The sequence below is a fragment of the Myotis davidii genome, unplaced genomic scaffold (genome assembly GCF_000327345.1).
Source record: "Myotis davidii unplaced genomic scaffold, ASM32734v1 scaffold1, whole genome shotgun sequence".
NCBI lineage: Eukaryota > Metazoa > Chordata > Mammalia > Chiroptera > Vespertilionidae > Myotis > Myotis davidii.
In genome coordinates, this window is record NW_006294681.1 from 2334036 (window position 1) to 2361738 (window position 27703).

The 27703-nt window shown below is 41.3% G+C and overlaps 1 protein-coding gene across 2 annotated transcripts in view; it reads left to right on the forward strand.

The window, feature by feature from the left end:
- The window catches only part of ASPH (aspartate beta-hydroxylase), a 132013-nt gene that overhangs the window by 10274 nt on the left and 94036 nt on the right, over positions 1-27703 (forward strand). For both annotated transcript variants that reach the window (XM_015567421.1, XM_015567422.1), the window contains 7 exons: positions 17253-17345; positions 19928-20002; positions 23795-23920; positions 24972-25004; positions 26175-26231; positions 27052-27102; positions 27559-27591. In XM_015567421.1, coding sequence (XP_015422907.1) covers positions 17253-17345; positions 19928-20002; positions 23795-23920; positions 24972-25004; positions 26175-26231; positions 27052-27102; positions 27559-27591 — 468 coding nt within the window. The remainder of the gene's footprint in view (positions 1-17252; positions 17346-19927; positions 20003-23794; positions 23921-24971; positions 25005-26174; positions 26232-27051; positions 27103-27558; positions 27592-27703) is intronic.

Consider the following 27703-nt stretch of genomic DNA (forward strand, 5'->3'; position numbering starts at 1 on the left):
TCCTTCAACTTGTGCCAAAGGCTTATTGTGGTGAGAGAAAATAGCTATTTGCAAAACTGGTATAGAGAATTCTGAAACTGATCAAAATGGCCTCACTTATACTTTCTTTATTACACAAGGTGCTCCCCAAAAATGTAGACACACTTTAACAGCTGATAGCTCAATTGATGTTTATTTGTTTTCAGATTTAACCTATTGGAATTAATAATTACTCAAATTGTGTGTACATTTTTAGGACACCCTAGGTATGCTGTAATTCTTCATTGTCTAAGGATTTATTGTATACTTTTCTGTTTCATAATATACTTTCCCAGCTTACACTGAGGAACTTACTTTAAAAGGCAAACTTGTATTCTGTACATTGGAATATTCATTTATAGAATTTTAAGTTGTGCTGTAGTTCTCCGCTGTTCCGATTTTGAACAGCCACAGGAACTTTGTGGAGCATGCTCTGTATTCACATGCAGCGTCTCCTCAGGGCAGCCCTGCTGTTTGTCCAACGGAAAGGCACTGGGTTTCCTGGAGTTTGGCACAGACATGAGGCAGTGGCACTTGGGGATTTTTTTTCTGTGCTTCAGCTTCTTTCAGCCCTGATTCTCCCTGGGGCATGAGTGGTGGGTGTTGAGTTGGAGATGCGTCTTCTACGTGCTGATCTAATTGATTACATTTCGAGGCCTGGCTGCCAGCTTGCTGCTGTGAGACACAAGCAGAGCCTGGGACAAGGTGGGATGCGGGGAGCCCGCCTTTCATCTCGTGCTCCACTCCGTGTTCCGGAAACTGCCTCCCTGTCTCAGAGCTGTGTCCACACATGTAAGAAACCTTTTTCTGCTTGAGTTCTGGTTTGTTTTCCTTTATCATTAGCTACACTGAGCAAAACGTTTCCTTGTCTGTCCTGATGTTTATAACTTGGAAGAATTATCAAAAGCAGATGGGGGCATAGACAGTTATTCTTAATTTGTACAGTCGGCAGTTACACCTTTTCGGGATTCATACTCCAGTGACTTTTGCTGAATGAGATTGTGGTTTATAAAACAAGTAAGACATTTCTGCTGTGGGGCTGTGGAATTTTCTTTGATCACAGTGCATAATTGGAGGTTTTTAATGAAATTCAGGGACTCAGACTATTATCACAAATTGATTGACGAAACATTCTCTGCCTCGGTTATTTGTTGAGTTAACCACCTATTGCACAGGATAGGTATTAGCTAAACTGTGAACTCCTTGCAGTTAGGAATCAGGTCTTAGATTTCATTTGAATCTCTTTTCAAAGCTGAGCCTAACATACAGTGCTTATTAAATATTTGCTGGGGTTAGTTCTGGTGAGTGAGAACCTCAGGAGTCACCCATCCTATATAATAAAAGCCTAATATGCAAATTGATCAAACTGCAGAACGACTGGTCGCTATGATGCGCACTAACCATTGAGACAGACGCTCAATGCAGGAGCTGCCCCCTGGTGGTCAGTGCACTCCCACAGGAGGAGCACCGCTTAGCCAGAAGCTGGGCTCATGGCTGGAGCAGCAACAGTGGTGGTGGGAGCCTCTCCTGCCTCCATAACAGTGCTAAGGAGCAGCGAGCAGGCAGGTGGTAAGGAGTGAGGGGCCCTGGACTGTGAGAGAGCACAGGCTGGGCTGAGGGACACCCCCCCCCCCCCCCCCCCCCGTCCAGTGCAAAATTTTGCGCACCGAGCCTCTAGTTGTATAATAAAACAGTTTGGTGTTTCTTTTTTAAACCAGTTTAAATAAGTGAAACAATTATTGTACATATTTTTTTTAGAACAAATGACCTTTTGAAGTTCACACAAACTGACCTATGCTAACAGAGGTCTTCAGGTGATCTTCCTGATATTTCATTTGTATTCGAATCTGCTTTTTATCTTTATTCAAACTCTGGCTGTAATCCCTTTCTAAATCTAGTCTTTCAGTTCTGTTATATTCTAATCTTCCCTTCTCTACTTATCATAGAAGGTTGTGAGGTTTACAGCTTCCTTTTTTTTAAAAAAAAATGTCTGTGATAACATAGATGTACCAGTTATTTAAAAATATAAAGGAAATTGGTGTAGTGATATGCATTTTACCAAAAGTAGACATCCGTTCTAGAGCAACAGTTTCTCCAGTCCATGGGACCTTTACTATCTTTAGTCAATGTTGGAATAAATTAGGATGCTTCAGTATGGGAAGGAGGAAGATGAGAAGCCGAGGATCAAAGTGACTCACAGGGGCTGGGGGAGTGACCGAAATGGCCTAAGTATAAAGTGATACCCGGCCTATGAAGTCCGTGGCCAACTCTCTGAAATTCTGCAGTAGGTTTCTGTAATGGAACCCGTCTTCTAAAATTATATCTATCGCATGTGTGGGAGCCCAGGTCCAACCATTGGCTTGACTGAGCATTGTAATTTCATACAGAACGTTTCATGTGGCACTGAGATTATTGCCAAAATAATATTACCTTTAGGCAACTCCTTCATGTTCTAAGGGAAGAATATTGGACTTTTCCCCAAATAGTCAACCGTAGTCACTTAGAAACCGTCAGAGTAAACATATGGGACAAAAAGAAAGTAAACAACATGGTGATTTTTTTTTTTTGTCATTCTCTTTGTAACCACACCCTAATGCTTCTTTGATGACTGCTTTCAATGGAAATAGATTCTATCCATAAAAGAACTCTTACCCAAATGGATTACAGAATTCCTTGTCAGCCTCTAATTGATATAATGTTCTCCATACTACTTGGAAATCATTTTTAAGGAGTTATTGTATTATCATGAATTTTATTTTTGATGGGATTGCTCCTATTTTCCCCCTGGAAAAATAGGGTGCACTTGTTGATTGTTGACCCTGTAAAGATACTTGACATCCACCATAGTTACAAATGATAAAAGATTAATTTTGCCTAGAATTAGGGATCATATAAAGCAAAGTCTTACATACATGCCTTGTGCTTTTTTCTGGGGCCACTTCTCTGCTCCCCACATTTGTAATTGTTCCCCCTCTTCATGCTGTCATCAGTCCTGGGTCACCTCTGACCCTTCTCCACCAGTGGGCTTCGCGCTGTTGTTGGAAAAGAGCTGTTGTAGATTTACCTGAGTTAACGTCTGTGAGGTGCTCTCTGCTGTGCCAGCTCTTCTCTTCAGTGGGTATTCAAACCTTCCATGCTTGCCCATCTTCCGTCCTCTGTGGAGGTGATTTTGCTTTCTGCTTTACCAAGGTAGTCCCCTGGCTTGGGTTCCATTATCTTCCTTTCCTTACACTGTATGGCATTTACTCGTATAATTGTTTGAATCAGTTTCCTCTCTCGTTGGTCATTTTTTCAGATGTGGCATCTTCTGGTTTCCGAAGTCAACCTTTTCTCATGTGTCCGCTCCATCTGTCCTCATCATTTCTCCCCTTCCCCATTGACTCAGTTTCTTTTAGCTATCGGTATGCTTTTGTTTCCTCTAGCCTTCAGTGTATAGGAACACAGATGAAATTCTTCAAAATATTATTCCTTTTGTTCCCCCCCCCGCCCCCCCGCCCCGGAGAATCTTGGGAAAATACTTGTATGATCAGTTTTCTTCTAAGGCAGTGGTTCTCAACCTTCCTAATGCCACGACCCTTTAATACAGTTCCTCATGTTGTGGTGACCCCCAATTTCATTGTTACAAATTGAACATAATTGAGGCATAGTAATTAATCACAAAAACAATATGTAATTATATATGTGTTTTCTGATGGTCTTAGGCGACCCCTGTGAAAGGGTCGTTCGACCCCCAAAGGGGTCATGACCCACAGGTTGAGAACCGCTGTCCTAAGGACTTAAGCGTGGCCCTCATGAGAACTCTGGGTTTTGCTCACCTTTCCACCTATGGTTTTTCATCACTGCAATGTGACCACCTCTGGAACTGCTTATAAAACTAATCTGGAGACCCTTACGGGACATTTAATAATTAACTTAATTTAGTAGTGTCCTCATTCTATACCTTTGTTCATGCCTTCCTTCCCAAAACTGCTCCTTTAGTTTTTAGGACATTGCATTTTATTGACTTTTCTCTCTATTCTTCAATGCATAGGGGCTTCTCTGTTAATTTCCTCTTTTCCAAGTGCTCTGTTTTCTTTCATATCTATACTATTTTTCTCAGATACTGAATATGATAATTCTGGCTTAAATTATTAGTTCAATATTTGTCATGTTAAAAGTATTGAAAAATTATTGACTACATTCTTTAAGTTTAGAAAAGGTGGCTTAAATTGATGCTTTGGAATTTTGCACAGTACATTGCACATTGTTAATTTGTACCATTATAAGGATTTATACCCAAACGGGAAAAGTTTTAAGTACTTATTAGTTTTCCCGTTTCATTAATCTGATAGCAATCTGGTATTTTAGTTTGTTACTAAAAACCTTTAGCTTTTTCACCGGTATAGTTTTTTTGACCAAAGTGGGGTTGGAGAGTGGGGGGCCTGATTTTCACCACTCTGTTTTGTAACAGAATCCAGGGCTGCATTTCAGAACCTGCGGAAGTCAGGAGGGGACATTAGCATCACTAAAAGTGCATTCAAGTGATTTATGCTGATTTCCTTTCCACCTGGGATAATGCCCACATATTTAGAAGTTGGCGTTATAAGAATACACTTGATATTTATTGTGAAATAAATTTTCATGTGGAGTGGTCCAGAAAAGCATTTAATATCTCAGGTAACATGCTGTTTTCAGTAGCGTTTAGGAAAGAATCAGGTTTTTCTGGGAAAATAATTGTCATCACACACTGACTATGGTTGTGTATGTATATCAGGTAATTGGATGGATATGGAAAATGGGAAAAGTTAATTCCCACATGGAACAGTTAATTCACTTTTTTTTTTAAATGTAGGCAGTGGTAAGATAGAACTAATACATCTTTCCCCCGAGGGCGATGATGTGGATAGTTCAACCAAAATAAGTTACGATTCTCACATGGACAACCTCATTTTTGTTTGTTTGTTTGCTTTTAAATATTTTTATTGATTTCAGAGAAGAAGGGAGAGGGAGAGAGAGATAGAAACATCAATGATGAGAGAGAGTCATTGATTGGCTGCCTCCTGCATGCCCCCTAGTGGGGAGCGAGCCCGCAACTTGGGCATGTGCCCTGACCGGGAATCGAACTGTGATTGCTTGGTTCATAGGTTGACTCAACCACTGAGCAACACTGGACAGGCTCTGGTGTAAGTTTTAAATAAAGTTTGAAACTATGAGGAAAAGAACAATGATTACTCAAAGAGTAAAGAAAAAATTCTATTAAAATACAGAATTTGGGGGGATGGCAGTGATGATTGGGTGGGGAAGTAAATTCCGCGGGTCCTTTCACCCTTGGTGCTTGTAATTGATCGTCTGCGTCACTGAGCGGAGTCCACTGACTTCCATGCCCCACTGAGAAGGAAGCACTGTTCCCCGTGGGAATTAGCCATCTCCAAAGCCAACAGCTTTCCCACGTCTAAGGCAGGTTGTGAAGTTGACTACATCATTGGCTGATTATAATGATTTTTTTCTCTTGTAAATAGTGAAAGTAAGGTTCCAAAATGACACACATGATAGATGTACATATGTTGAAGGAGTGTATTTTTTTTAAATGGTGAATTTAACTTCCGTTTCACAGACACATGGATTTTAACTATTTTATAGATACTTAATTTTTACTTACCTTAATATTTTGTTTATAACCTATTTTCATCTTATAAATGTCAACAGAAGGACCCGGTGGGGTAGCCAAGAGAAAAACTAAGGCTAAAGGTATTTTCTGTTTTTGAAATTAGCCTTGAGTGAATCAAGTTTAATGCATGGCATTTTCTAAATATGTTATGTAAATGCAGCTACTAATGCTAAATGTTACTGCTTTCTGGTTTTGGGCTCACCTTTGGTCATAAGTAGTTTTATCAAGACCTCATTAAAAATTTTTCTGCCTCAAGCCTTTAATACTAAGTAATTTTCTTTCAATATCATCAAACTTAGTAAGCCTTCAAATTAAGAGCATATATAACACTATCATGATATTTGTTATAATGCATATAAATTTATATATACAATTTCTACCCTCCATCCTAAAACCTTACTTAGTTTGATTTTTTAAATTACTATTGGGAAAAAAAAGATAAAATAAGTGATTGATTTCATTTCTCCTAAAACTCTGATGAGTTTCCATAGGGCACAATAAAAGCTAGTGCGAGCAAACTTGTAGTTTTCAGTAAAATGAACTTAAATGTATAATCTGGAGCACTGTATTATGTTGGTATAGGATTTGCCACGTTTACTGTTTGAATTTTTTAGAAGTGATTATACCTGTGAACCATTCTATGTAGGCTAACGGCTTATTATTACAGTATATTTTATATCTCTCTGGTGTTTCTTGTTCACAGGCAAATATTTATGTTCTTCCCCAGAGAGGGGCTTGGGGGCAATGCATGTTTTTCTTTATAAATTTGTAATATTCTTTTGTGTCTAAGTGCTTGGCATATTTGTAGTGTGTTCATTTTGGGGGGGGGCAGTGAAACATTAACAGGTGAAACTTACACTGTGTGAATTGCAGGCTTCTGTGATTTGTATTTTAATTTTAAGGTTAGGCTATTTTAACGTTTTAATTTTGTATCTCACCTGAATAGTTTCTGGGAAGAAAACAGAATTTTCTCCATTCCATTCTTACATAAATAATTACAAAATAAATGGCCAGAAACGTGTAATTTTACTTCTTGCCCTGGAGAGGCCCGTTAAACATTAAAGGTTTAATGTTTTAAAGGCCTGTGCAGAGTAAGACCTGACAGCATGGCTCTTGCAGTGTCGTCACCTATGCTGCTCTGTGAACAGCACTGAAGTAGAATGAGGACTTGGATGGCTGGTTCTCTGTGATTGCTATTTTGCATTTTTTACAAGATTTTCATCAGATGTTCAGGAAGAATTGAGTAACATTTTATGCGGTGTGAGTTTTACATCATTTTGGTGGGCAAAAACATCTTCTGCATTTTGTTATATTAGCGAAATCTTTTATGTTCTTTGTTTCTGCTTAAATGCTACAATGTGCCGTAAACACCTGCTTCTCTTATGATTTCCTAATGAGAGAGCACGAGGTGAAATTCAAACCTTTGGCTAGCGGCACTATTCAACTTTCCATTAAAAAAATAGAAAGCAATGTCTCACACGAGATTTGGAATTTCCATTGAATTGCTCTCTTCCCTAAGAGCATGGACAACATATATATGCTGGCTTGAGTGGTTCTACATAAGTTAACAGGAAATATATTTAAAGGAATACTGATTTCATAATATTGAATGTGAGTAGAAAAGACATTCTAATTATCATTTTGATACAATAGATAATGACTTTTAAATTTTATACTCATGGATATTGTATTTTTCTTAGTTAAAAAATTAAATCCAATTTAACGGTTTTCAAGGATTAATAGCACAAATATTTTAAGAACATAATTTTTTGTTAGAGCTAAAAATTTTTAATTATCTTTTACAAATACAAGTTACAGAAAATTTGTTCTTATATTGTCAGTGTTCCTTTAATGATGTCATTACAGTTGTGAGATGTGAGTTGTTAACACTGCAAAGTGCTGCCTTTTTGGATACACTCATTTGAATAATATTGCATGTTAACCTTGTTTTAAGACACAGCATACCATATTTTAAACTGGAAAATATGACAGCAAGTTTCTAGCCGATACCTCATAGATTTTTGCATCTGTTTTTAACCAGCTTAAACCTAGTGTATTAAAGTCATTTATGTGTCGGGGGAGAGTTAAAGAAAGACAATACTTTTGCACTAAGCATCTGTTCTATGGATTAAGAGATTCAGTAAACATTTTTCCCTTTGATTGGATAACTTGACTGTGAAAGAACTCACTAAAGAAGAGTTCAAGAAGGAGAAAGAGAAGCGCGAGTCGAGGAAGGAGAGTAAGAATGAAGAGAGAAAAAGGGGGAAGAAGGAAAAAGAGGATGACCGGAAGGCTAAGAAAATCGCCGATTCCGATATATCCAGGAAAGAGTCTCCTAAGAGTAAAAAGGACAGAGAAAAGGAGAAAGTGGGACCAGATAAAGGTTCTAAAACCAAGGAAGATAAGAAAAAATCAACAAATGTAAAGGATGTTTCTAGTAAAACGACATCCAGAGACAAAGATGAAAAAAAGGAAGGAAGAAGTTCTACTAAACAGGTGCAGGTAGCGAAGGGAAATCACCAGAAAAGAAAGAACTAGAGCTCTGGCATCATCGCCCAGGGCCGGGTGATTTCTTCACCGCGATTTGATTTGCTGCTCAGGGCGTAGGAAGCGAAGTATCGCTCTGGAGGGGAAGATGTGTGTGTTAGCCATTGGCTGTCTTTATTGGTGCTCAGCAAGTAAATCCTTCGAAATTTCAGTACCCTGTCGAATTCTTCTAAATATAAAAGATGAAGCTTTAAAAATATGTAATAAAAATGTGATGTAATAGCATTCTATTTTTATTAATTTATTGATCATGTGTCCCGATAAATGTTTATTTATAATATGAATTATAATGAACTTATTAATATATTGAATACTTTCATTGGAGTTGAATAAGAATATTAAGGTTTTAAATGGTGTTTATATGCAGAGTGACGTAACTTCTAGGGATGACACATAGGTAGGTAAAGAAGTTACCATCTTTCTCTATTTGCCCTTGGTTTTCCTTCTCCTCCTCCTCCTTCCTGCTTCCCTTTCACCCTCTACCCCCACCCCCATCCTTTCTCTTCCCAGGAACTTCCTCAAGCTCAGGTGACATCCCTGCATTCCTCCCTCCGTAGGCTCTGGCCCCCCACCTCAGGGGCTACCCTTTCCTCAGGCTCTTCCCAGATTAATTCAGCCTTCCCTTCTCCCATCTCTCTCCTATGAAATCTATCTCCTTCACCCCTTTCTTCATTTCTCCAAGCCTTCTCACTCCTTAGCCCTCCTCCGCTACCTCTCTCTTTTCCACTAGTCCTGCCCCATCTCCTGTCACCCAATAAGTACTGTGCCAGACACACTGTCCCGGGATTTCCATACAGTCATGAAGAAAGATAATTTTATTTAGAAGAAACATTTTAGAACACTTTTATTTATATCTTTACAGATTTAGAATAGTCTTAGAAAGGCTTTAATTATTCAAATTAGGATAGCCTTTCATTTTATATCAGTTTTTTTAGTTACTTTGTTGGACTACCATATATTTTTTCATATTTGATTGTGTCATAATTGTTTACCATTTCTAAGGGGTTATAAATTTGAGATCTAACTAGAGGTCAGAATTCAGTTAAGAAAGCATTTAATAAAATGAAATTTCACTTTGAATGCATTTTTACAAATGGTTTGTCCTATTCTGTGCATGAGTTCTTAAATCTCTAATTGTGACTACTGTAAAATGTAGTTACTGAATTAAGAGCACCCTGATTTGTTGTAACAATTAAAACTGCTGCCACAAAGATTTTTACTTAAGAACTAATTATTCATCTTTTCTTATGAAGAGCTTAAAAACAGGTATTTTGATCTAATTAAAGATACTTCATGTTGGAAATGAGTGAACACATGTTTCTAAAAGTATTGTGTGCCTTTTTAAAAAATGTTTTTATTGATTTTAGAGAGAGAGGAAGGGAGAGGGCGAAACATCAATGAGGAGAGAATCATTGATCAGCTGCCTCCTGCATGCACCCTACTGGGGATTGAGCCCACAACCCAGACATTGAACCATGGCCTCCTGGTTCATAGGTCGATGCTCAGCCACTGAGCCACACAGGAGTTTCAGTTTTACTTTATAGGTGATTTGCATTATGTAGAGAGAGGAAGGGCTCAACGTTTCACAATGACAGAGAGACTAGTAAAGGATTGACATAAGTCAGTCCACATGAATGCTTGGGTTAATCCGGGGGACTAACTCTGTGATTAATTCATAGAGAATATTTTATAGTATTATGATCACTTTGTAATTTTAGAGGCACCCGTGATTACTTGGATAATAAGGACTCTTTAAACTTCCATTACAAAAGAACAGTAGTAAACAAGAACGGTTTTTAATTTTAAATGTCTTACGCTAACTGTAACGTCATAGTCCATGGAATGGGTCTGGTGAATTAAACTACGTGCCTACTGACTGTGGTCCCTTTCTCCCGTGTCCTCCACCATTCCTTTTTCTCTTAATGCCTATTGGTAACAATTCTCCAAATTAATTACCAGGATAATTTCACTGTAAAATGCATCTTGGTGATGCTGGTTTTCCTCATTTGTGAATTTAAGATAACACCTTCCCCTCTGGGTGGCTGTAAGAACTAGGTAGTGTTACATGGGACCTGATATGTTCTACTGAGAGAACTGAGCGGGCAGATGACAGTAATTATAAACGTTACGTACGTGTAAAGCTGTAAGAATGCTTCGTGATTTCAAGGGTACTGCTACAGCATGAAAATACAAGATATGAAATGTAAAGCTAGACAAAAGTTGTGAAATAATGAACTGTACTCTAAAGTATATGGTATCATCCAGAAATTTTATGACCAGACTCGTGATGAAAAAATCATTTACAAATTTGCTTTTTTACTTGGAACATGGTATTCTAGAAGCAGTTTTATGGTCTTTAGAGGTTTTCTACTCCAATCCACAAAAACTATAAATTTCTAATAATTCAGTTCTGCAAGTCTCAGTGTTTCTGTAGAAAAAGGCATTCATCATTCTTCCTCAAGATATTAGGAGCAAACGTTGTTTTACTTGTAAATTTATTTATTATTCATATTTCTTTTCATTATATGTGTGAATCCATTCACATCAGCTCATGTGGTCAAAAAACAAACCTTGACTTGGATCACATAATTGTGAAGCCCAGAATCACCGTGGGTTATGCTGCTGGATGTTGGTTCTCCAACATCCCTGGCCCCTCCGAGTGTTGGCTTCCTTCTCAAGCAGCCTCCCCCAGAATGAGTCACGTGGGTTCACTTTCAACTCACAGCCTGTAGATTGGGGGTGGGGGGTGGGATGGGGTTACAAAGCTGTGCTTGGCAAGACCAGGGTCATGTGAGTTCCCTCCCTTAAAACTGGGGTGAAGGAAAACCAGCTTCCTAGCAGAAAATTAGGGTCCTGTACCTGAAGAAGGGGAACAGGTGCAGGTCAGGTTGAGCAGTGACTCCTTATACCTTGTGCTTCACCTGCACTAAATGCAGGTGGTTTATAGAGTTTGTTTTCTCCTCCTCTTCTCACCCCAAGTCTATTTTGCTACTGGGCAAATCCAAGGAGTTGCATGGGATGGGTCTAAATGGGTATTTCAGAGTCAGAGCCATCCCAACCCTTGGTTAGGAATAATCTTAGACAATTGGAGGAATATAAGAGACTATTGTCATATGGTGAATGCTACGATTTAATTATCAGGTAATTGAGGTTTATTGTGTTGTTAAGCTCTTTCCACTTTCCCCTGGTTTTATTTAATGAGAAAGTTTTGTTTTTAGGAAACTAAAGGGTGACCCACCTTGTTTGGGGTGATCTGAAAAACCCTCAGTAGCACTCTTCAGCCTCACGCCCCACCTCCTCCACCTGGTAAACCACATGCACTAGATGTTTATTGCCAGTTTGCACACCATTTTCACATAGAAATCAATTTCTGCAGAAGCTTCGGTTTTGTAGGCCCTACAGAGCAGAAAGGCCTGTTTTCCTTTTCTTTGTTCTCATTTTAGAACCTCGTTTGATTTCACTGTATGTATGTATGAATCACTCTTTATTATCTATACATTATAGAGGTCTGTCTGTCCGCTATTCCTTCCTTGCCTCAAACATTACTTGGCTTGTGTTCGAAAAGATTAGAGGAAGTCATGCACTTAAAGTGTCTGTGTGATTTTTGATAATTATGTAAAACAACCCATTTTCCGTGTATTGATTCATTCAACAGATGTATTCCACAAATATTCTGACTATCTGCAGCTGACCAGGGGCTGTGCCTGGCACTGGGGATACAAATGGTCATGGTGGCTGCAGTCCCTGCAGTGCAATGCTGTGAAATAAGCTACTGCCAGTTCTGCCCACTATTCCCCTCTGCCAAGAAGGTACGCCTACCCTGTGTGGTGGGCCACCTTCTCCCTGCCTTCCAGGACCCAGCCGTGTCATCGCATCTGCACTTGCCCTTTCTCTGACCCTCTCCTAGGTGGTTGGACTGTGTGCCCACCACTGTGTTTCATTCCTGGCCTTTGCTTTGCTACTAGACTGTGATTTGTGTTTAGTCTCTATCATAGTAGCTGATCATAATAGGCACTCACTGTATGTTTGTTGAATGGTGAACATATAAAATTATATTAAAAAGATGAAGTATATCTTGTTTTAAAAAAACAACAACAAACAACCCAGAAGTTTCTTCAGTAATGTTTTAACCACCTTGGAAGTTGCCTATAGCTATGTTCCTGCTGCTTGTGTGCATGTGCCCAGGGAGGGCGGTACATTTGTTTCTTTAGAAGAAATAAAGAAAAACATAAATTAGTGGGGGGAAATGATATGTTTGCTGGGTTTAAATTCTTAAAGCCCTTGTAGGAATGTACTGTGTGGAAACGAAAGCTGTGGCACTGGTAATGTGCTCAGGATGGGGTTCCAGTGGCTTTTAAAGGCAGCCCTTTTGGTTCATGGCCCCGAGCGTCTACACGCCATCTTGTGTTATAAGATGTTAAGCGGAATCCACTCCATTCCACTCTTCGTGGAGTCCTTTCCTTGGTTTTGAAACCAGGCTCTTGGAGGCTTTTTGGAACATTTCATTTTTTTGAGGTTTACATCATCTTCTTTCTGAAATCTGTCCATCTTGCGTTGCATGAAGATGCTTTGAATCTGGGAATCTCGCTGTGCATCATGGGGCAGCTCTTAGTTCCTGGCAGTCTCAGATTTTGGTAAGTTAGAGGACGGCTGTTGGATACCTACTAACATCTGTCTTTGCTGATTATAAAATGAGAAACAACAACGCAGATCCCCATGGTCCCATTAGTATGCATGCCTTTCTGGTTTATTGATTTCCCGGAATATTTATCAAGTTTCATGTCCGTATGAGGGTTGTTCTTGGGATGTATTGATTTAAACTACTTGCAGTTGAAGCAGTCACAGTCCTGAGCCTTTCCCCTTCACAAATAACAGCAGCTGGAGTAACCTCGATGGGTACCATCAAAATCTCCACCAATGCGTACACCACTGCTCAGTGAACCAAGGATCGATAAACTGAAGTTTTAAAATGTCTTAGCTTTTATGGGCGAAGTATATGAAATCCTGTAAAGCATAAGACTATTTCTAATTCCCAGAGTTTGTTGAGGAAGTGTTTTGCATATAATTCTTATGAAAAGCGAATCTTTCTTTTTCACTCAGAGTAAGGGCCTCCCTGGTCCCTTGTCCAGGACCTATGTGATTCTCACACCTCCCCCCACCCTTGCTCACTCCAGCTGCAGAAGCCCCCTGGGTCTGCTTGCTCCCAGGATCCTACCTGCTGAGGAATTTTGAACTTGTTGTGCCCAAACCTTACCTGGAGCACTTTTCCCCACCCGTAACTCCAGCAGTGAGGTACTTGCCCAGGTCTTATCAGTGTGCCCCTTCCTCATCACCTTAGCGCAGATAGCCCCGCCCCCTCTCCCTCAGGGTGAGGCACCCCCTGTCTTACTCTTCCCGTCCCATCTTCCCTTCCCATGTGCTCTCAATATTTTGTGTTTCTTATTTTTATAATTGTTCCCCCTCTGGGGGAGCTAGGGTTTTGTGGGCTTGTTTTGTGTATGTTCATTGGTGAACAGTACCTTGCATTGGCAGGTGCTAAATATTTGTTGAGTGAGTAAATGCAATATGCAAAATTTAGTAAGTTTTAAACTTCCTTACATATGGGGTGGGGGGAAGTACATTTATCCTTTCTCATGTGGTCAGATGGAGTTTCAGATAACTTCTTCCGTTTTTAAATAAAACCGGAGGCAAAATGATGAATTTCTTAAATACGAATATGATTTTAAAATGCTTCTTAATTTATCAGAGGTACCCAAAGAGCTAAAAATAAGGTATGTTGTAAGGGAATTCATTTACTTTCTAAATCACACAGGGGCTGTGTGGTTGACTCACAGCCTGCATTCAGCTCTGGGTAATTCAGCTGTTGGTAACTGTGGTCAGCCTGTTCCTCTTGCTGGTATAGGAATTGGAGGAGGTTCTGGTTTTGAAACTGAAAGGGGAGACTGCGAAGGAGCCAGGAGAGCAGGGTGTCCTCTGCTTCTGGACACGTCTTGTCTGAAAGAGGAGCGTGCAGCTGGGAGCCCGGATTGCAGCCTGAGGACGAAGCCAGTGCTGAGTGAGCAGCCTGCCAGGCACTTCTTAACTGGATAATAAAGTCCCTTCTTGCTCAAGCCTGTGTGAGTGCGTGTTTTGATATATGGAGCCCCAGGAACATCCGAACTGATACATCCATTTCATAATATAATGTTGACTATTTCACTGCTCCACCCTTACCTTGTGTCCCTCATAATAAATCCAATTGGAAAACCTCTCCTTTGATTGTGCCTTGACCTTCTGTGCATTTCCTTCTTCTTGTTTACTTTTGGCCTAAGATCGTATGTGACACGTGGATTTACCCCTGTTCTCTGAAGAACACTGACTCATGGGCCGAAGTGGATTTGGGCGGCAAGAAAAATATTTGGAAACGGCAGGGCTAATTCTTCCACGTGGGTTGTCAAAGCAAGAAATAGTCAGGAATGCGTTTCTGTTAAATTTCAGGAACTGTACAGGTTTAGGGAAGATGTGTTAATATGATCCTCCGCTTCTTTGGGCTACAATATTGTTTATTTTGGTGCTGATTTCACTTCTGCCAAATAGCCGTGGCCAGGGAGCAATAAATTTACAATGCACCTGCCACTTTGGACAGAAAACAAAACTGCTAAATGTTTTCTCTTGTTATATGCTTTTGCTTTCTTCTGTCATTTTCCTTCACCTTTTACAATTTCAATTTTAGAGACAAATAACTACCACGTGGACTTAGAGGGAGCCGACTGGAGGGGCGTTTTATGTCTGAATATTGGGGTGCTAGTAGTTTCCGAACACGTTCAGCAAAGAAATCGTTTTTTTCAAATGAAACGCTTCTCAAAATCCAATAGGGGGGATTTTAAGGCAGTTCAAGTCTTTGTTGTTTGGTGGGAAAACTTTATTGCGTATTAAAACCTATGGAGTACAGGTTGAAAACTCACTACCTATGGGATTAGTGAAAAATCACCTGTAATTTTTCATTCAAACTGAGATACTTTTAAAAAAAATATTTTATTGATTTTTTTTTTTTTTTACAGGGAGAGGAAGGGAGAGAGATAGAGTGTTAGAAACATCGATGAGAGAGAAACATCGATCAGCTTCCTCCTGCACATCTCCTACTGGGGATGTGCCCGCAACCAAGGTACATGCCTCCGACTGGGATTGAACCTGGAACCTTTCAGTCTGCAGGCCGACCCTCTATCCACTGAGCCAAACCGGTTTTGGCAAACTGAGATACTTTTGAGAGTGAGATAATTACACGAGGACAACAGATAGCAATCAGCTGGGCCTGGCCCAGGCAAGCTAGGGTTGTACTGCTGTACTAGTGGGTGCTGAGCACAGTATGGAGGAAACAGTATTGAGGAAATCTGTATGAGCCCCTGTTCCCCGCTTTGCAGCCCTAAACCACAGTAGTGCAGCGAAGGAGCCTTTGTGTGTGTTCAGCCATTCAGCAAGTGTGTACTGAGCCCCTGCGATGTGCCAGGTGTTTTCTGAGGTTCTGAGAGCAGCAATACATGATTCTGAAGATCCTGAAGGTTTATCCTCTTCATTCAGCAGACCTTGGCAATGAATAGTTCCATACTTGCACCGTTAACATTTGAGAGATGTAAGAAGGGATGATTTAAGTGGAAAATGGCATGGGAGCTTTCAGCCCTGAATTTGGCATTTAAACTGTGATGTATTTTAATAGGCCTTCATCTTTAACACCCCCCGCCATACCCTCCCCCCACCCCCCTACCCCCCCCCCCCTGTGAAATTGGACTAAACTTAGTACCGGTGGGTATCTGTATATATAAAATAGCTGTAAGTCACTTTATGGTCAGGGATAGAGGACAGCGGTACGTGCTGGTGTTTATTTTACTAGTGGATGGTTTCTGTGTACGCGGTGTTGAAAATAACTACGGGAAACAAAACGATGAGGTGTGAGTCTGTGTATCTGTCTCAGCATCTTTAGGATTTGGGAGAGGACGGTGGGAGTATGTTTTGTGAATGAGAGAGAAGTGAAGAGAGAAAAGGGAATGATTAGGAAAAATAGAAAAAAGATCAAAGAAGAGTAAAAGATATTTAAATGAGTGTTTTCTGGACTACAATAGACTATGTACTTGAAGAATTTATAAAGGTGCTTAAGGGTAGAAAAATGCCTCTCAGTTGACCTGTTCACTTTAGGCTCTTGACAGACACAGCACACACCCTCCCTCTCCCCCCTTCAGTAGCCACTGTTGGTACATGGTTCCCAGTCAGGTAGTGAGGAGCCCAGGGTTTGGTATGGAAAGCTTGAACCTAGCTAGTTCAGCTTTCTAAATAGTTGAATTTAATGGAGGGTCTATTTTAATGTTCTACCTATAGCACATCCAAGGACTAATTCAGTATAACATATTTTAGACTGGTATTGACTTCAAAACCAGCGTTCATGTTAATTTACCGTTTTATTTTTCTTAAGACATAAAAAAATAACTTTAATCTGTACCTTTTAGTTCTTATGGAATAATGTGATTGATTTTGTTACCTTTATAAGATTGTTAAGTAGTCATGTATGATTTCTTCTCACTTTTAACTACAGTTTTCATGAAGAATAAACACTTATATGTAAATCAAAATTAGTGTGCTCACAAATAACAGTAGGAAGCCCAAGGATATCTTAATTATCTTTTTCCTGAATTCAGAGTTCAGGATTTAGAAATTCATTAGTCACTTATAGACACGAGCTTGAACTCCTACTGAATCACGTTTGGCAAGTTCAGACGTGACTTTACATTTTAAAAATTCGTGAACACTTAAAGTTATTATTATTATTATTTTTTTTTTTAGTGAAAGGTCAACTTTGGTAGAGATGGGAAAAGCCCATGTGACATTAAAGAGCAAACTGCTTTCCCACTTCCGTTGTTTAACCTATCCATGTTTTCGTGTAGAATAAAGTCTTGTAACCTTTGAATGACTTGCACTATTGATGAAGTGGTTGAAAATATTTGTCCTGGTTTGACATGTCAAAAAAGAGAAAACAAAAGCAAACAAGTTAACTTTGTGAATAAAAATGCAGGCCTTAAAGAAAGATCTGCCTTCAAGCCTACAGTGCCACCAGAAGAGGCTGAGACGCACACTCGGCCGGAGGAGCAGGGGCCCGGGCGGACAGGTAAGCTTCGCTGTGTTCTGACCCCATGCACCTCCGCCTGCCAGGTGTCCCAGGCTGCAGTTTCCGGAATCATGTTTTACCCAGAATTTGTTTCTCAGTGTTTGCACATTGTGAAATATCCTTTCCCTGACATTTTATAGTAAAGTTAGTTTTCTTCTAATAAAAACTTACGAAGGGTGATTTTAATTTCTGAGATCAAGAGTCGAAGGCACAGAGAGATGGTTGCTCACTGCCTAAGGTCACGAACATCAGGAACAAAATGCCGTGTTTCTCCATTCAAATTCCAGGACTGCTGTACCTATCCCCTTGAAAGGAAAGTTAGACACAGATTGTGCAATAGTTTGTCATCATCTCTCACGTTACTTAACAGAGTCGGTCTACTGAGCTCCCAATGACAGTCTCCTTTCTACATCAAAAGACTTACCACCCTCATGCATCTTTGAAGCCAGTTTCACATATTCATGAATTCCTAGATCAATTCAAGTACTGTACAGTGTATCTTAGTCACCTATGGGGCGGAAGGTGAAATCTCTTAAGTTGGTAAATGAAATTTGAATCCATTACTACTCTTTCCTTTTTATGCTGAGGTATTTATTACAAAGTAATTTCTGCACATTTTTTTATTTACTCCTCAAATATTTGGTTTCATTTTGCCACCTAGTGGAAGTGATGGGTATAACACCACATATTTAACAGCAACTGGAAGTCCTGATTTTATCGCTTTGATGAATAATATTTCCTTCCTTCCTTTTAAGATCAGTTTGCTGATTTGATTTTTAAATTTGTTCAAATCATAATCATAGGAGAATTTACCATCTCCCTCCCATTCCAGTAGAATTGCTATAAGCATACCATGGCAAAAGTGATTTTTAAGACATAATTTAAATGTGTATTTGGATTTAGCATCCTAGATTTTACTTTGTGCTAAATAAATTATAAAGAAAAACTAGGACCTACTCTGAAATGTGCCATTTGCTTTCATTCTTTAATTTTTTAATTTCTTTTTTTTTATATTTTGCTCTTTGCATGGTACTGATAACTTGTCCTCCTAAGTCTATGAGTTTGTCACCACCTCATATCCTTTTCAACCTCTGGGCTATATTTGGTTTAGTGTAAATGTTGCCTTCTCCACCTTCCTCTTGTCTGACTTAGCTTCTCTCTCTCTTCTGACTACCACCTATTCCATAAACATAACTACACACCTCTCATTAAAATGCAATACAATAACCCCCCTCTCTCTGCTCCAGTCCCTCTCCTGGCTGTACTCGCCAGGCATTTGAAAGAGGAATCTATAGTCATTTTGCTTGTTTTCCAATCAGCCATGAACTAACTCTCCATCTGGCTTCTGCCTCTACCAGCCCTCCCCAGGGAAAGGGAAGCGCATTACAGAATCAAGGAGCAGGTGAAATAGTTCGGTGCACTCCCATATTCAGACCCGTGTTGTGGCAGAGGGGCTACAGAGCCTGTGAGGGCTCCCAGGCTGAGGTCTTAGATTCCGATCTGTTCTGCAGAGTTTAGGTTTTCCTCGCTTCTGGCACAGGAGCTATGGGAAGGCTAAGCAGAGGATCAGACTGCCACCGCCCGCTCCTCCTTACGTTACGTTCTCTGGGCAAGGCGGTAAGACCGGGAGGCCAGTCAGGAAGCTATCACAGGCCTTGTGAGGGATGTTGAAGGGAGGATAGAGATGGGCAGGCTCCTCTGTAGTTCCATGGGACTATGTTTAAAAGTGGTTTGTGAAATATAAACATCTGTAAGAATAGAAGGCACGCTCTGTGCTTTAGAAACGGCTGTGCAGTGTGATTAGCAAAATAGATTTCATAGTGTTAGTGTCATGATAGCTTCTGGTTTGTTGTGTGATGTTGCAATAAACCTGATAATCCGATAAGCACCAGAGTGGTGTCGGAATGTCATTACTGTGTGGTTCACTTTGTAATTGATATCTACTTGAATCTATGAATCCGACTGGCAGGTGGGGTTCTCCAAAGCGGAAAGGATTGTCAGTTATAATGTAAGGTCTTTTACTCACGATTCCTGGCAACTTCTGGGAGTGGTCGGCCAACCCTCCCCAGCGCAGTCCTCATACCAGCCGGGGCTCTTTCTCTGACGTCAGGGAAGGAAGACATGTGCATTAATGTAGATCGCATTGACAGTGTACGTTAACGCTTACTAACCTTGTCTCACACAGTTTTACCTTTATTTCTCAGCACTTTCCTTTCTGAAAGCTTTGCCCTTCCCATTGTCTTTATTCCATCACTAGTATGAATTTTGTTCATTAGAAACTAAAAATAATATTGCTCTGTGTGAGGTATTTTTTAAAGAAAAATCTGAACCCAAATTAGTGTTCTTGTGTTAAAATCTTAGGAAGACTTAAAAAATTTATATCTACTGTCAAAATAAAACCAGTTTAAAATATCTACTGTATTTGCCAACATAGAAAAAACTGGTCAACTGAAGAAAAGGATGTATAGTTGATCAGCCTGATAAATTCATTCGAATGTATGTTTATACCTGGATGCCATATTTCAGGTTCTACATTAATGTCTAGATCTTTTCCACTTAGTTATGTCTTATAATTATTTTAGGACCTCAGACTGTTGAAGATGAAGTACAAGAAGAAATCCATTCCTCTCTCCATCAAACAGTTTATACAGAACATGGTATGAATTAAAACCTGTGTGTGTGTTTTCTCATGCATTACTGAAATAGGGAAATGATTAGATGACTTGGACATTATTTTAAAATTTCAATAATTATTTTTTAAAAAAAATTATTGAAAGACAAATATTTTTGAAATAGCACTAAACTTGTTTTATTCCACCTTACTATTAGGGAACTTCTTGCACACATCCAATAAAGAAATGGTAGGACTACATAAACAAATTGAGACCCATGATAGGCACATCAAGAACAGAGAGGAAGAAAATAGGACACAGCCAACAAGCTGTCATGGGCTATGGGTGCTATCGCCGACCCTCACATTTCACCGCCTGCTTGGGGGACGCCAGAGCACGACGGGTCAGCTTTGAATTATGTCGGTCATGTCATCAGAGAGGAAATTAACGTGATCTACTTAGAGAACAGAAAACATTTGCCCAGCGCTTACATCTGAAAAATCCCTTATGTGAACTTCTGTACAGAGAATATGAGAGGATACTCTAGAAACCAAGGTTTTAGGGTTTCATGACTGTTTCTTGAAGCATCCCTGGATAAAAGCAGAGGGTATAATTTCAAAACGTAACTCACAAAGAAACTTTGAAGGGGGCAGAACATGTGGTACCCTGATATTTCCGATGGACTGCTGTGAGGAAAAATTGTGTCTTAAAAACACACAATTGCCATGATTTAAATTGGACTTTATTAACTGCCTCTTTCAGGCTTAGGTGTTAGCGGGTGAAGGGCACAGCATCCCACCTGGCTCCATCTGTGCTGATGGGGAGACGGGCCCTGGCGGAGCTGTAGGCCTTGCCAGTGGCTGCTGGGGGTCCAGGAGCCGGTGCTTCCATTGCTGTGTCATCTCAGCCGGGAAGGCCACTCCGCCTGCACGCACATCTGCCTGTGTGAGCAGGCCCAGTCTTTCCCTTCCTGCATCATCTCTTTTTTAAAACTTGAGCCCACGGGAGATGCAGTCTTAGATGAGTGAGTTGGGTAGAACGAGGTAAGCCTGTGATGGGGAGAGAGGATGCATGTGGGGCTCACACGTGGAGGGCAGCAGAGGCCTCCTGAGGAGCCACGTGCTGATGTCGGAGCTGAGGGAGGTGTGTGCTGAGCCAGGCCCATGTGTCCGAGGGGTTGGAAGCACAGGCGTGTGGGAAGGAAGTCCAGAGGAAAAGAGGGTGGGAAAGCCGGTGAGGGTGACGGACGTGGGAGCGCAAGTGGAGAGCCCCGAGGGAAAGGATATTCCTACGTGATTCCAAGTGACTGAGACCACAGGGGGGTGTCGCATGTCCTGCACTCTGTCTGCAGTGCAAAGAAGGGGTTCAAGGGACTTTGCCGCAGGGACCTCAGGGGAGGTGGCACTGGTGAGCCGGCGAATCGGGATGGTTAGTCAAACTAAATGTCGCCAGAGGTGGGGAGAGAGAAAGTGGGAGGGTCGGTGGGTGTGGGAGTTCGGACAGAGGAGGGAGAAAGCAGGTCCATCCAGCACCTGAGCTGCTTGCCACACGCCTTCCTCTTGGGTCTGTTCTCGTCTCTGTCTCTACTTCCTCCTGGGAAGGTAGGCGATGGCTTTTCTTCTTGTCGCTTCTGCAGGTGTGTCTGCAGCCCTGCTCTGGTCCAAGCTCCTGGTTAGCCCAGCTGCATACCTGTCTCCATTTGCATGTTCTCTGAGTATCTTAGATTGAAATTGTACCTAAAACTGAATTTCTGGCTCCTCTCCACCTCACAGCTCTTCTCCCGCTCCCCCTAATATGTTTTTGCTCTTATTTCAGCCATTTGTATTTTAGTTAATGGTCTACTGTTCCACTTAGTTGCTTAAGCTGAAAACCGGGGGGGTCTTACTTGATGTCTGTCCCCTCCCCTCCCCTCCTCTCCCATGTGCTCCCTGAGCAGGTCCCATCGGCCTTGCCTGCAGAATGTGTCTGCACTGTGCCAGCCGTCTGTCACCTCTGGCCACGACCACTGCAGTGGCATCCAGTTGGGTCCTTGATCCATTCTGGCTCCTCTGCACCGTGTGTTTGATGTGGCCTGGCCCGGGCGCCTCACCCGAATCCGGTCTCTCTTCTGTCAGTCACTTTCTCTAGCCCAGCTGGTCTCTCTTTCCTTAGTAATTCCAAGTCTATCCCTGCCCTGGGCCTTTGCACTTGTTACCCATCACTCTGTTTCATTACTGGGGCAAGTCCTGCAGCTGCCACTTGTTAGCTGTGTGGCTTTGGCAGACTCTCCAGTTTCCGATCCTTCAAGGTGGGATGATGGTGCCGACCTCACAGAGGCCTGATGCTCAGAGGGCATGGCAAGGCCGGAGTCTGGTCAGCCCCGAGGACACTGACTTCTTTGTGTCAGGCTGTCGCCGGCAGAGGAGACTCAGGGGGAGTGTGCGGTGTTTGGTTCGTGTTCCCACTGAGAACAGGGCCTTCAGTGAATAGTGAGGCGGGGAGAGATCAATCCTGCCCCCGTAAAAACCATCAAACTGTGTGGCACAAAACGAGAGTAAGGACAAGGGATATGGTAAGAAGAAAAGGTCGTAAAATTAGTGCTAGGACTGAGAGTTGGTAATTGGTTGGCTGAATCGCAAAAAGTCTGAAATGAGGAGAAACAATATAGCAGGCTCGGATGAAGAGACAGGAAACATAAATGGGCTACGTGACTCAGTAACTCCTGAGAGCATCGCTGTGCCTCATTAAAAGTCAGGGAACAAAGGCCACCTTGCAGTCTCGGGGCAGAGTTCAGTAGCAGTAGAAATAGCAATATTGTGATTACTGTAAAGAGGATGACATTAAAAGTTATAACAACTATAATAGCAATAACAACTGAATACTTACGGGCCAGGCACTTTTCTAAGTGCTTTTACTCCTCACATCAATGCTGTGTGTCGGTACTCTTATTATTTCCTTTTTCTGGAAGAGAAATTTCAGGCACAGAGTAGTTATGTAACTTGCTCAGGGTCACACAGCTGGTGTGGAAGAACCCCAATCTGGAGCCACATTCCAGACCTCACCCTCCTCACCCCTAGACCTCACTGCACAGCCAAGTCCTTTGATTAGAATGTTATCTACGGGACATATCTTGAAGCCATGCCCAGTTGCTATGGGGAGGATTTTTTTTACACCATAGTGACAAGGTTTACCATATTGCAGTGGAATACAGTGACCTGTCCAGCATCTACACAAAAGAATAACAGTTCGGTGTATCATAAAAGTCTCAGAAAAGAAAAGGGGCATCTTTGCAAAACTTCAAGACTAAATGTAGGAACCTTCAGATACAAAGTCTATATAATCCTTATGACTCAATACAGATGGCCTAGCATATGGTTTAGATAGGTGGCTGGCTGCCCTTTGCAGTGCAATGTTAGTATGTACAGAGTTTTTTCAGATTGTTACATGGACTTTTATGTCAGTTCTCAATGAATGGTCACAGGGTGTCCTTTTTCTCTGAGGTTATTGAAAAGGCAAATATATTAATATTTATGAATGTGTTCATTCATTCATGAAATACTTATTGAGCAATTCCTATAGCTGGGCAAGGTTCTAGGTGCTGGGCATCCCTAGTGAGCAGATTCTGATTCCTGACCTTGGTGGGTTCATGTTCTAGCAAGAGAAGACCGTCCCCCCGTCAGGTGGACCAGCAATTGGTGAGCGTGAGAACAGATTCCAGAGTGAGAACGGACTCCAAAGTGGGTGCCAAGGACAGGGAATGCCCTGCAGCCAGGGCCAGTGTGTGCCCTTCAGAAGGGCCTTCGTGTCTGTGGGCCCTGCTGTACACCTGTGTCTCTTTCTTCATTGTCATTTTTCAAGGAGAAGACCTACACCCGGAGGAGGATGGACCAGCAAGAGGACAGCAACCAGAAGATGACGATTTTCTTGTAGTGAGAGAGACAGATGACAGATTTGAGTCACTGGAAACTGGAACATTTCAGGAAGGTAGAACATTTTTTTGCTTTTAGAATAAAATACAATAGGTAATTTTTAATTATAATTATTTTTTTAAGTTGGAGCTAAAAACTTCAATTAAAATGATTGTTTCCCCATAGACACAGACCACAGCGTGGTCACGGCCAGAGGGAAGGGGGCAGGGCCTGGTGGAGGCCATTCAAGGTGGGGAAAATGGGGACCTCTGTAATAGTATCAACAATGGTACCTCCTTCTCCCTGCCTTCCTCCAAGAGGGCTCAGGAACGTTAACAGTTCAGAATTTGAGGGTCTTAGATGCTGCTTATGTAACAGAATGCAGTTAAGGCATTCAAATAACCTGAAACATGAGGCACTTGATATTTTTGAGGCTAGGAATTATATAGTTTGGGGAATAGGAAGAAACACTTGTAAAAAGTCCATAATTAGGTCATAAAATTTCTGCCCTAATCTTTAATTGGGACATCAATTCTATTTGAACTTAAAAGCTGCATATTAAAAGTCTTCAGAAATGGAAAGTATTTACACTCCATAGAGCTGTGGAATGAACAAGGGTAACACAAGGGGTGAGGATCCTGTAGGGGAGCCCTCTACTATCAGGGGTGCCTGGGTTAAGTTATCAACACTGACCTCCCAGAAATATCAATGATGAGAGAGAATCATTGATAGGCTGCCTCCTGCACACCCCACACTGGGGATCGAGCCCATAACCTGGGCATGTGCCCTGATCAGTCATCGAACTGTGACCTCCTGGTTCATATGTCGATCCTCAACCACCGAGCCACTCCAACCAGTCCCATCCTCTCTCTTTAGCCCAGGTTATAGTGTTTGTCAACTTGTGGGGTTGTTGAGTGGATCAAAGACAAGATTGTGTGTCATTTCTAAGTGTAGTTCTAGTAGAAGATAGTGTTTTGCAGACATTTCATTGATATATTCATGTTTTATTTTAATAGTTATTTACCTTCAAAATAAAATCAATAAGAATAGATTCAGAATGTACACACATAGTATATATACATGCCACTTTATGAAAGTAGTAATATTGATTTAATTTTTTTTCCTAGAAACTGAAGATAGTTACCATGTAGAAGAGACAGGTGAGATTTTAATTGAATAGTCTTCTTTTTAAATTAGAATGAGTCTTTTCCTATAAACAAGCATTGAGAGAGAAAAGACATTGTCTATGATTATCCTATGTAATAAAGAGCTAATATGCTAATTAGACTGGACAGCGGAACGATCTTCCAGAACAACCTTCCGGAATGACCAGTGGGCAGGGGTTAGGGGGCGGGGGGCAGGGCCGCGAGGCAGCCGGGGCTACGAGTGCCTCCTCTTACACGAATTTTGTGCATCGGGCCTCTAGTTTATTAATAGAGGCCTGGTGCATGGATTTGTGCACCAGTGGACTTGATTAATCTCTTCCCAGCCTACCCTTCCTCCCTTTCCTCTGAGATTCATCAATCTGTTCCATGTTTTCATGCCTGTGGTTTCCGCTCCTGCGTTGAGCATGTGTCCCCTGGTGGTCAGTGCATGTCATAGCTACTGGGCGGTTGGCTGGTTGCTTAGGCTTTTATATGTAGACTAGAGGCCTGGTGCACGAAAATTCATGCCCTCAGGGGGTCCCTCAGCCTGGCCTGTGCCCTCTCGCAGTCCAGGACCTCTCAGAGGATGTCCACCTGCCAGCTTAGGCCCAATCCGCCCCACGGATCAAGCCTAAGCTGGCAGTCGGACATCCCTCTGGCAGCCTGGCAGTTGGACATCCTTAGCACTGCTGGGGCAGGAGAGGCTTCCGCCATCGCCGTTGTGCTGGCAGTTGTCAGCCTGTTTTGTGGCTGAGCGGAGCTCCTCCTGTGGGAGTGAACTGATCACCAGAGGGCAGTTCCTGCATTGTGCATCTGCCCCTTGGTGGCATGATTTTTTTTAATATATGTATATATATTTATATTGATTTTAGAGAGGTAGGGAGAGGGAGAGAGGAATAGAAACATCAGTGAGAGAGAATCATTGATCTGCCTCCTGCACGCCTCCTACTGGGGAATCGAGCCCACAAGCCAGCATGTGCCCTTGACTAGAATCGAACCCAGGAACCTTTAGTCTGCATGCTGATGCTCTATCCACTGAGCCAAACCAGCTAGGGTGGAACATCATGATTTGATTTTATGTTTCTGTCATTACTAGAAACTGTTCTTTTCCTGATTTGAATATTAAGTGTAATCCTTCTTACTTGAGCCACATTTGTAATTTCCTAATTATTTTCTCATTTGTAGCTTCACAGACCTCTAACCAGGACGTGGAAGAGATGACGTATGAACAGGAAACCCCAGGTTTGTGAGATGTGTTTCTATTGGACACAGTCGCCGAGGCCCTTTTAACCTTGGGTTAATGATTCATTCTGACTCCACAGAGTACTCTTCATAACACTCCGGGATCAGCTTTGGTTGCTCAGATAGTTATGGAAACTTGTGAATACAGTTTGATATTACATGGAGAAATGAGGGGAAAAGGACCTGTGTTTTTCAAATCACCACTGGGATGTTGTTCTTACAGATCAGACCAGAGAGCATTTGGAAATTAATGAGGCAGAAGGATGGAATAGTCAACTGGGTGCGAATCCTAGCACTGCTCCTTCCTAGCTTTTGACTAGAGAGTAAATGATGGAATTTGATATATATTAAATATTATTAAAGGCCCGGTGAATGAAATTCATGCACAGTGGGGTCCCTAGGCCTGGCTGGCGATCAGGGCCGATCAGGTTCCCCGCCTCCCCCTCTCCTCCTTCCCTCACCTCCCGCATCTGTCACCACCCACCCCTGATTCCCCACCCAGCCCCGATAGGGTGATTGGAACCTGCTGGCTGAGGGGAGGGACCAGGAGGTTGGCCAGCAGGCCCCATTGGCAATTGGGGCCTACGGTCTTGGGGCAGCTCCTGCGTTGAGCATCTGCCCCCTGGTGGTCAGTGCACATCATGGTGATCAGTCGTTCCATCGTAATGGTTGCTTAGGATTTTATAAATATAGATAATGATAATATCTGTCTGACACAGTTATAAAGATTGTAATTTAACTTTCAAGTAATTTTAGAATGATGTCTAGTAATGTGTTTGGTTTTTAATGTTTATCAAAGGTGTATGTTTTTTCTTTTTAGATTCCACTGAACCAGCAACAGATGACTATGAAAAAATGTACCATGATGCAGGTATTAAATGAACATTTTTTTTCAGATTTTAAACATTATTAAGGCTTGAGAGCTGTAATGCTATGTTAACATGATGATTTTTCTGTTAAAGGAGCCTGAGAAATAATAGTAACACCTAATATAAGACTTTCTACTTTGTAACAAAATATTATTATTTAAAAATATCAGGCTTTCATATTTCACCTCATCTACCACTGGCTCCACAGGAAACAGGATATTAATTCCTAACTCTACTTTAGCATATCTCGCTTTATGCCAGTTTGAGGAATTTGTATGAAATAATTTACCTGTCTTTTCTCAAGTTGTTTCTGGACTGAGGCATTTTTCATGGATTGTGCAGACATTAATATTTAAAGAAATAGAATTCTGTATTGGAGATTAAGTTGTGTTTTTTAGCTAAGCAGTTACACAGAATGACTCAGTACTTACTTTGATTTTATTCTTTTTTTTCTGCAGATGAAGTAACGTCCCAAGACTATGACCAACAAGGTGTGAAATGCTTCTTAAACTTAAGCCATCTACTTGTTTGAAAATCTATTCGTAGTTTGACCGTATAGTATACAGAACAATTTTTTAAGCTACCAAACCATAACTTGAAAAA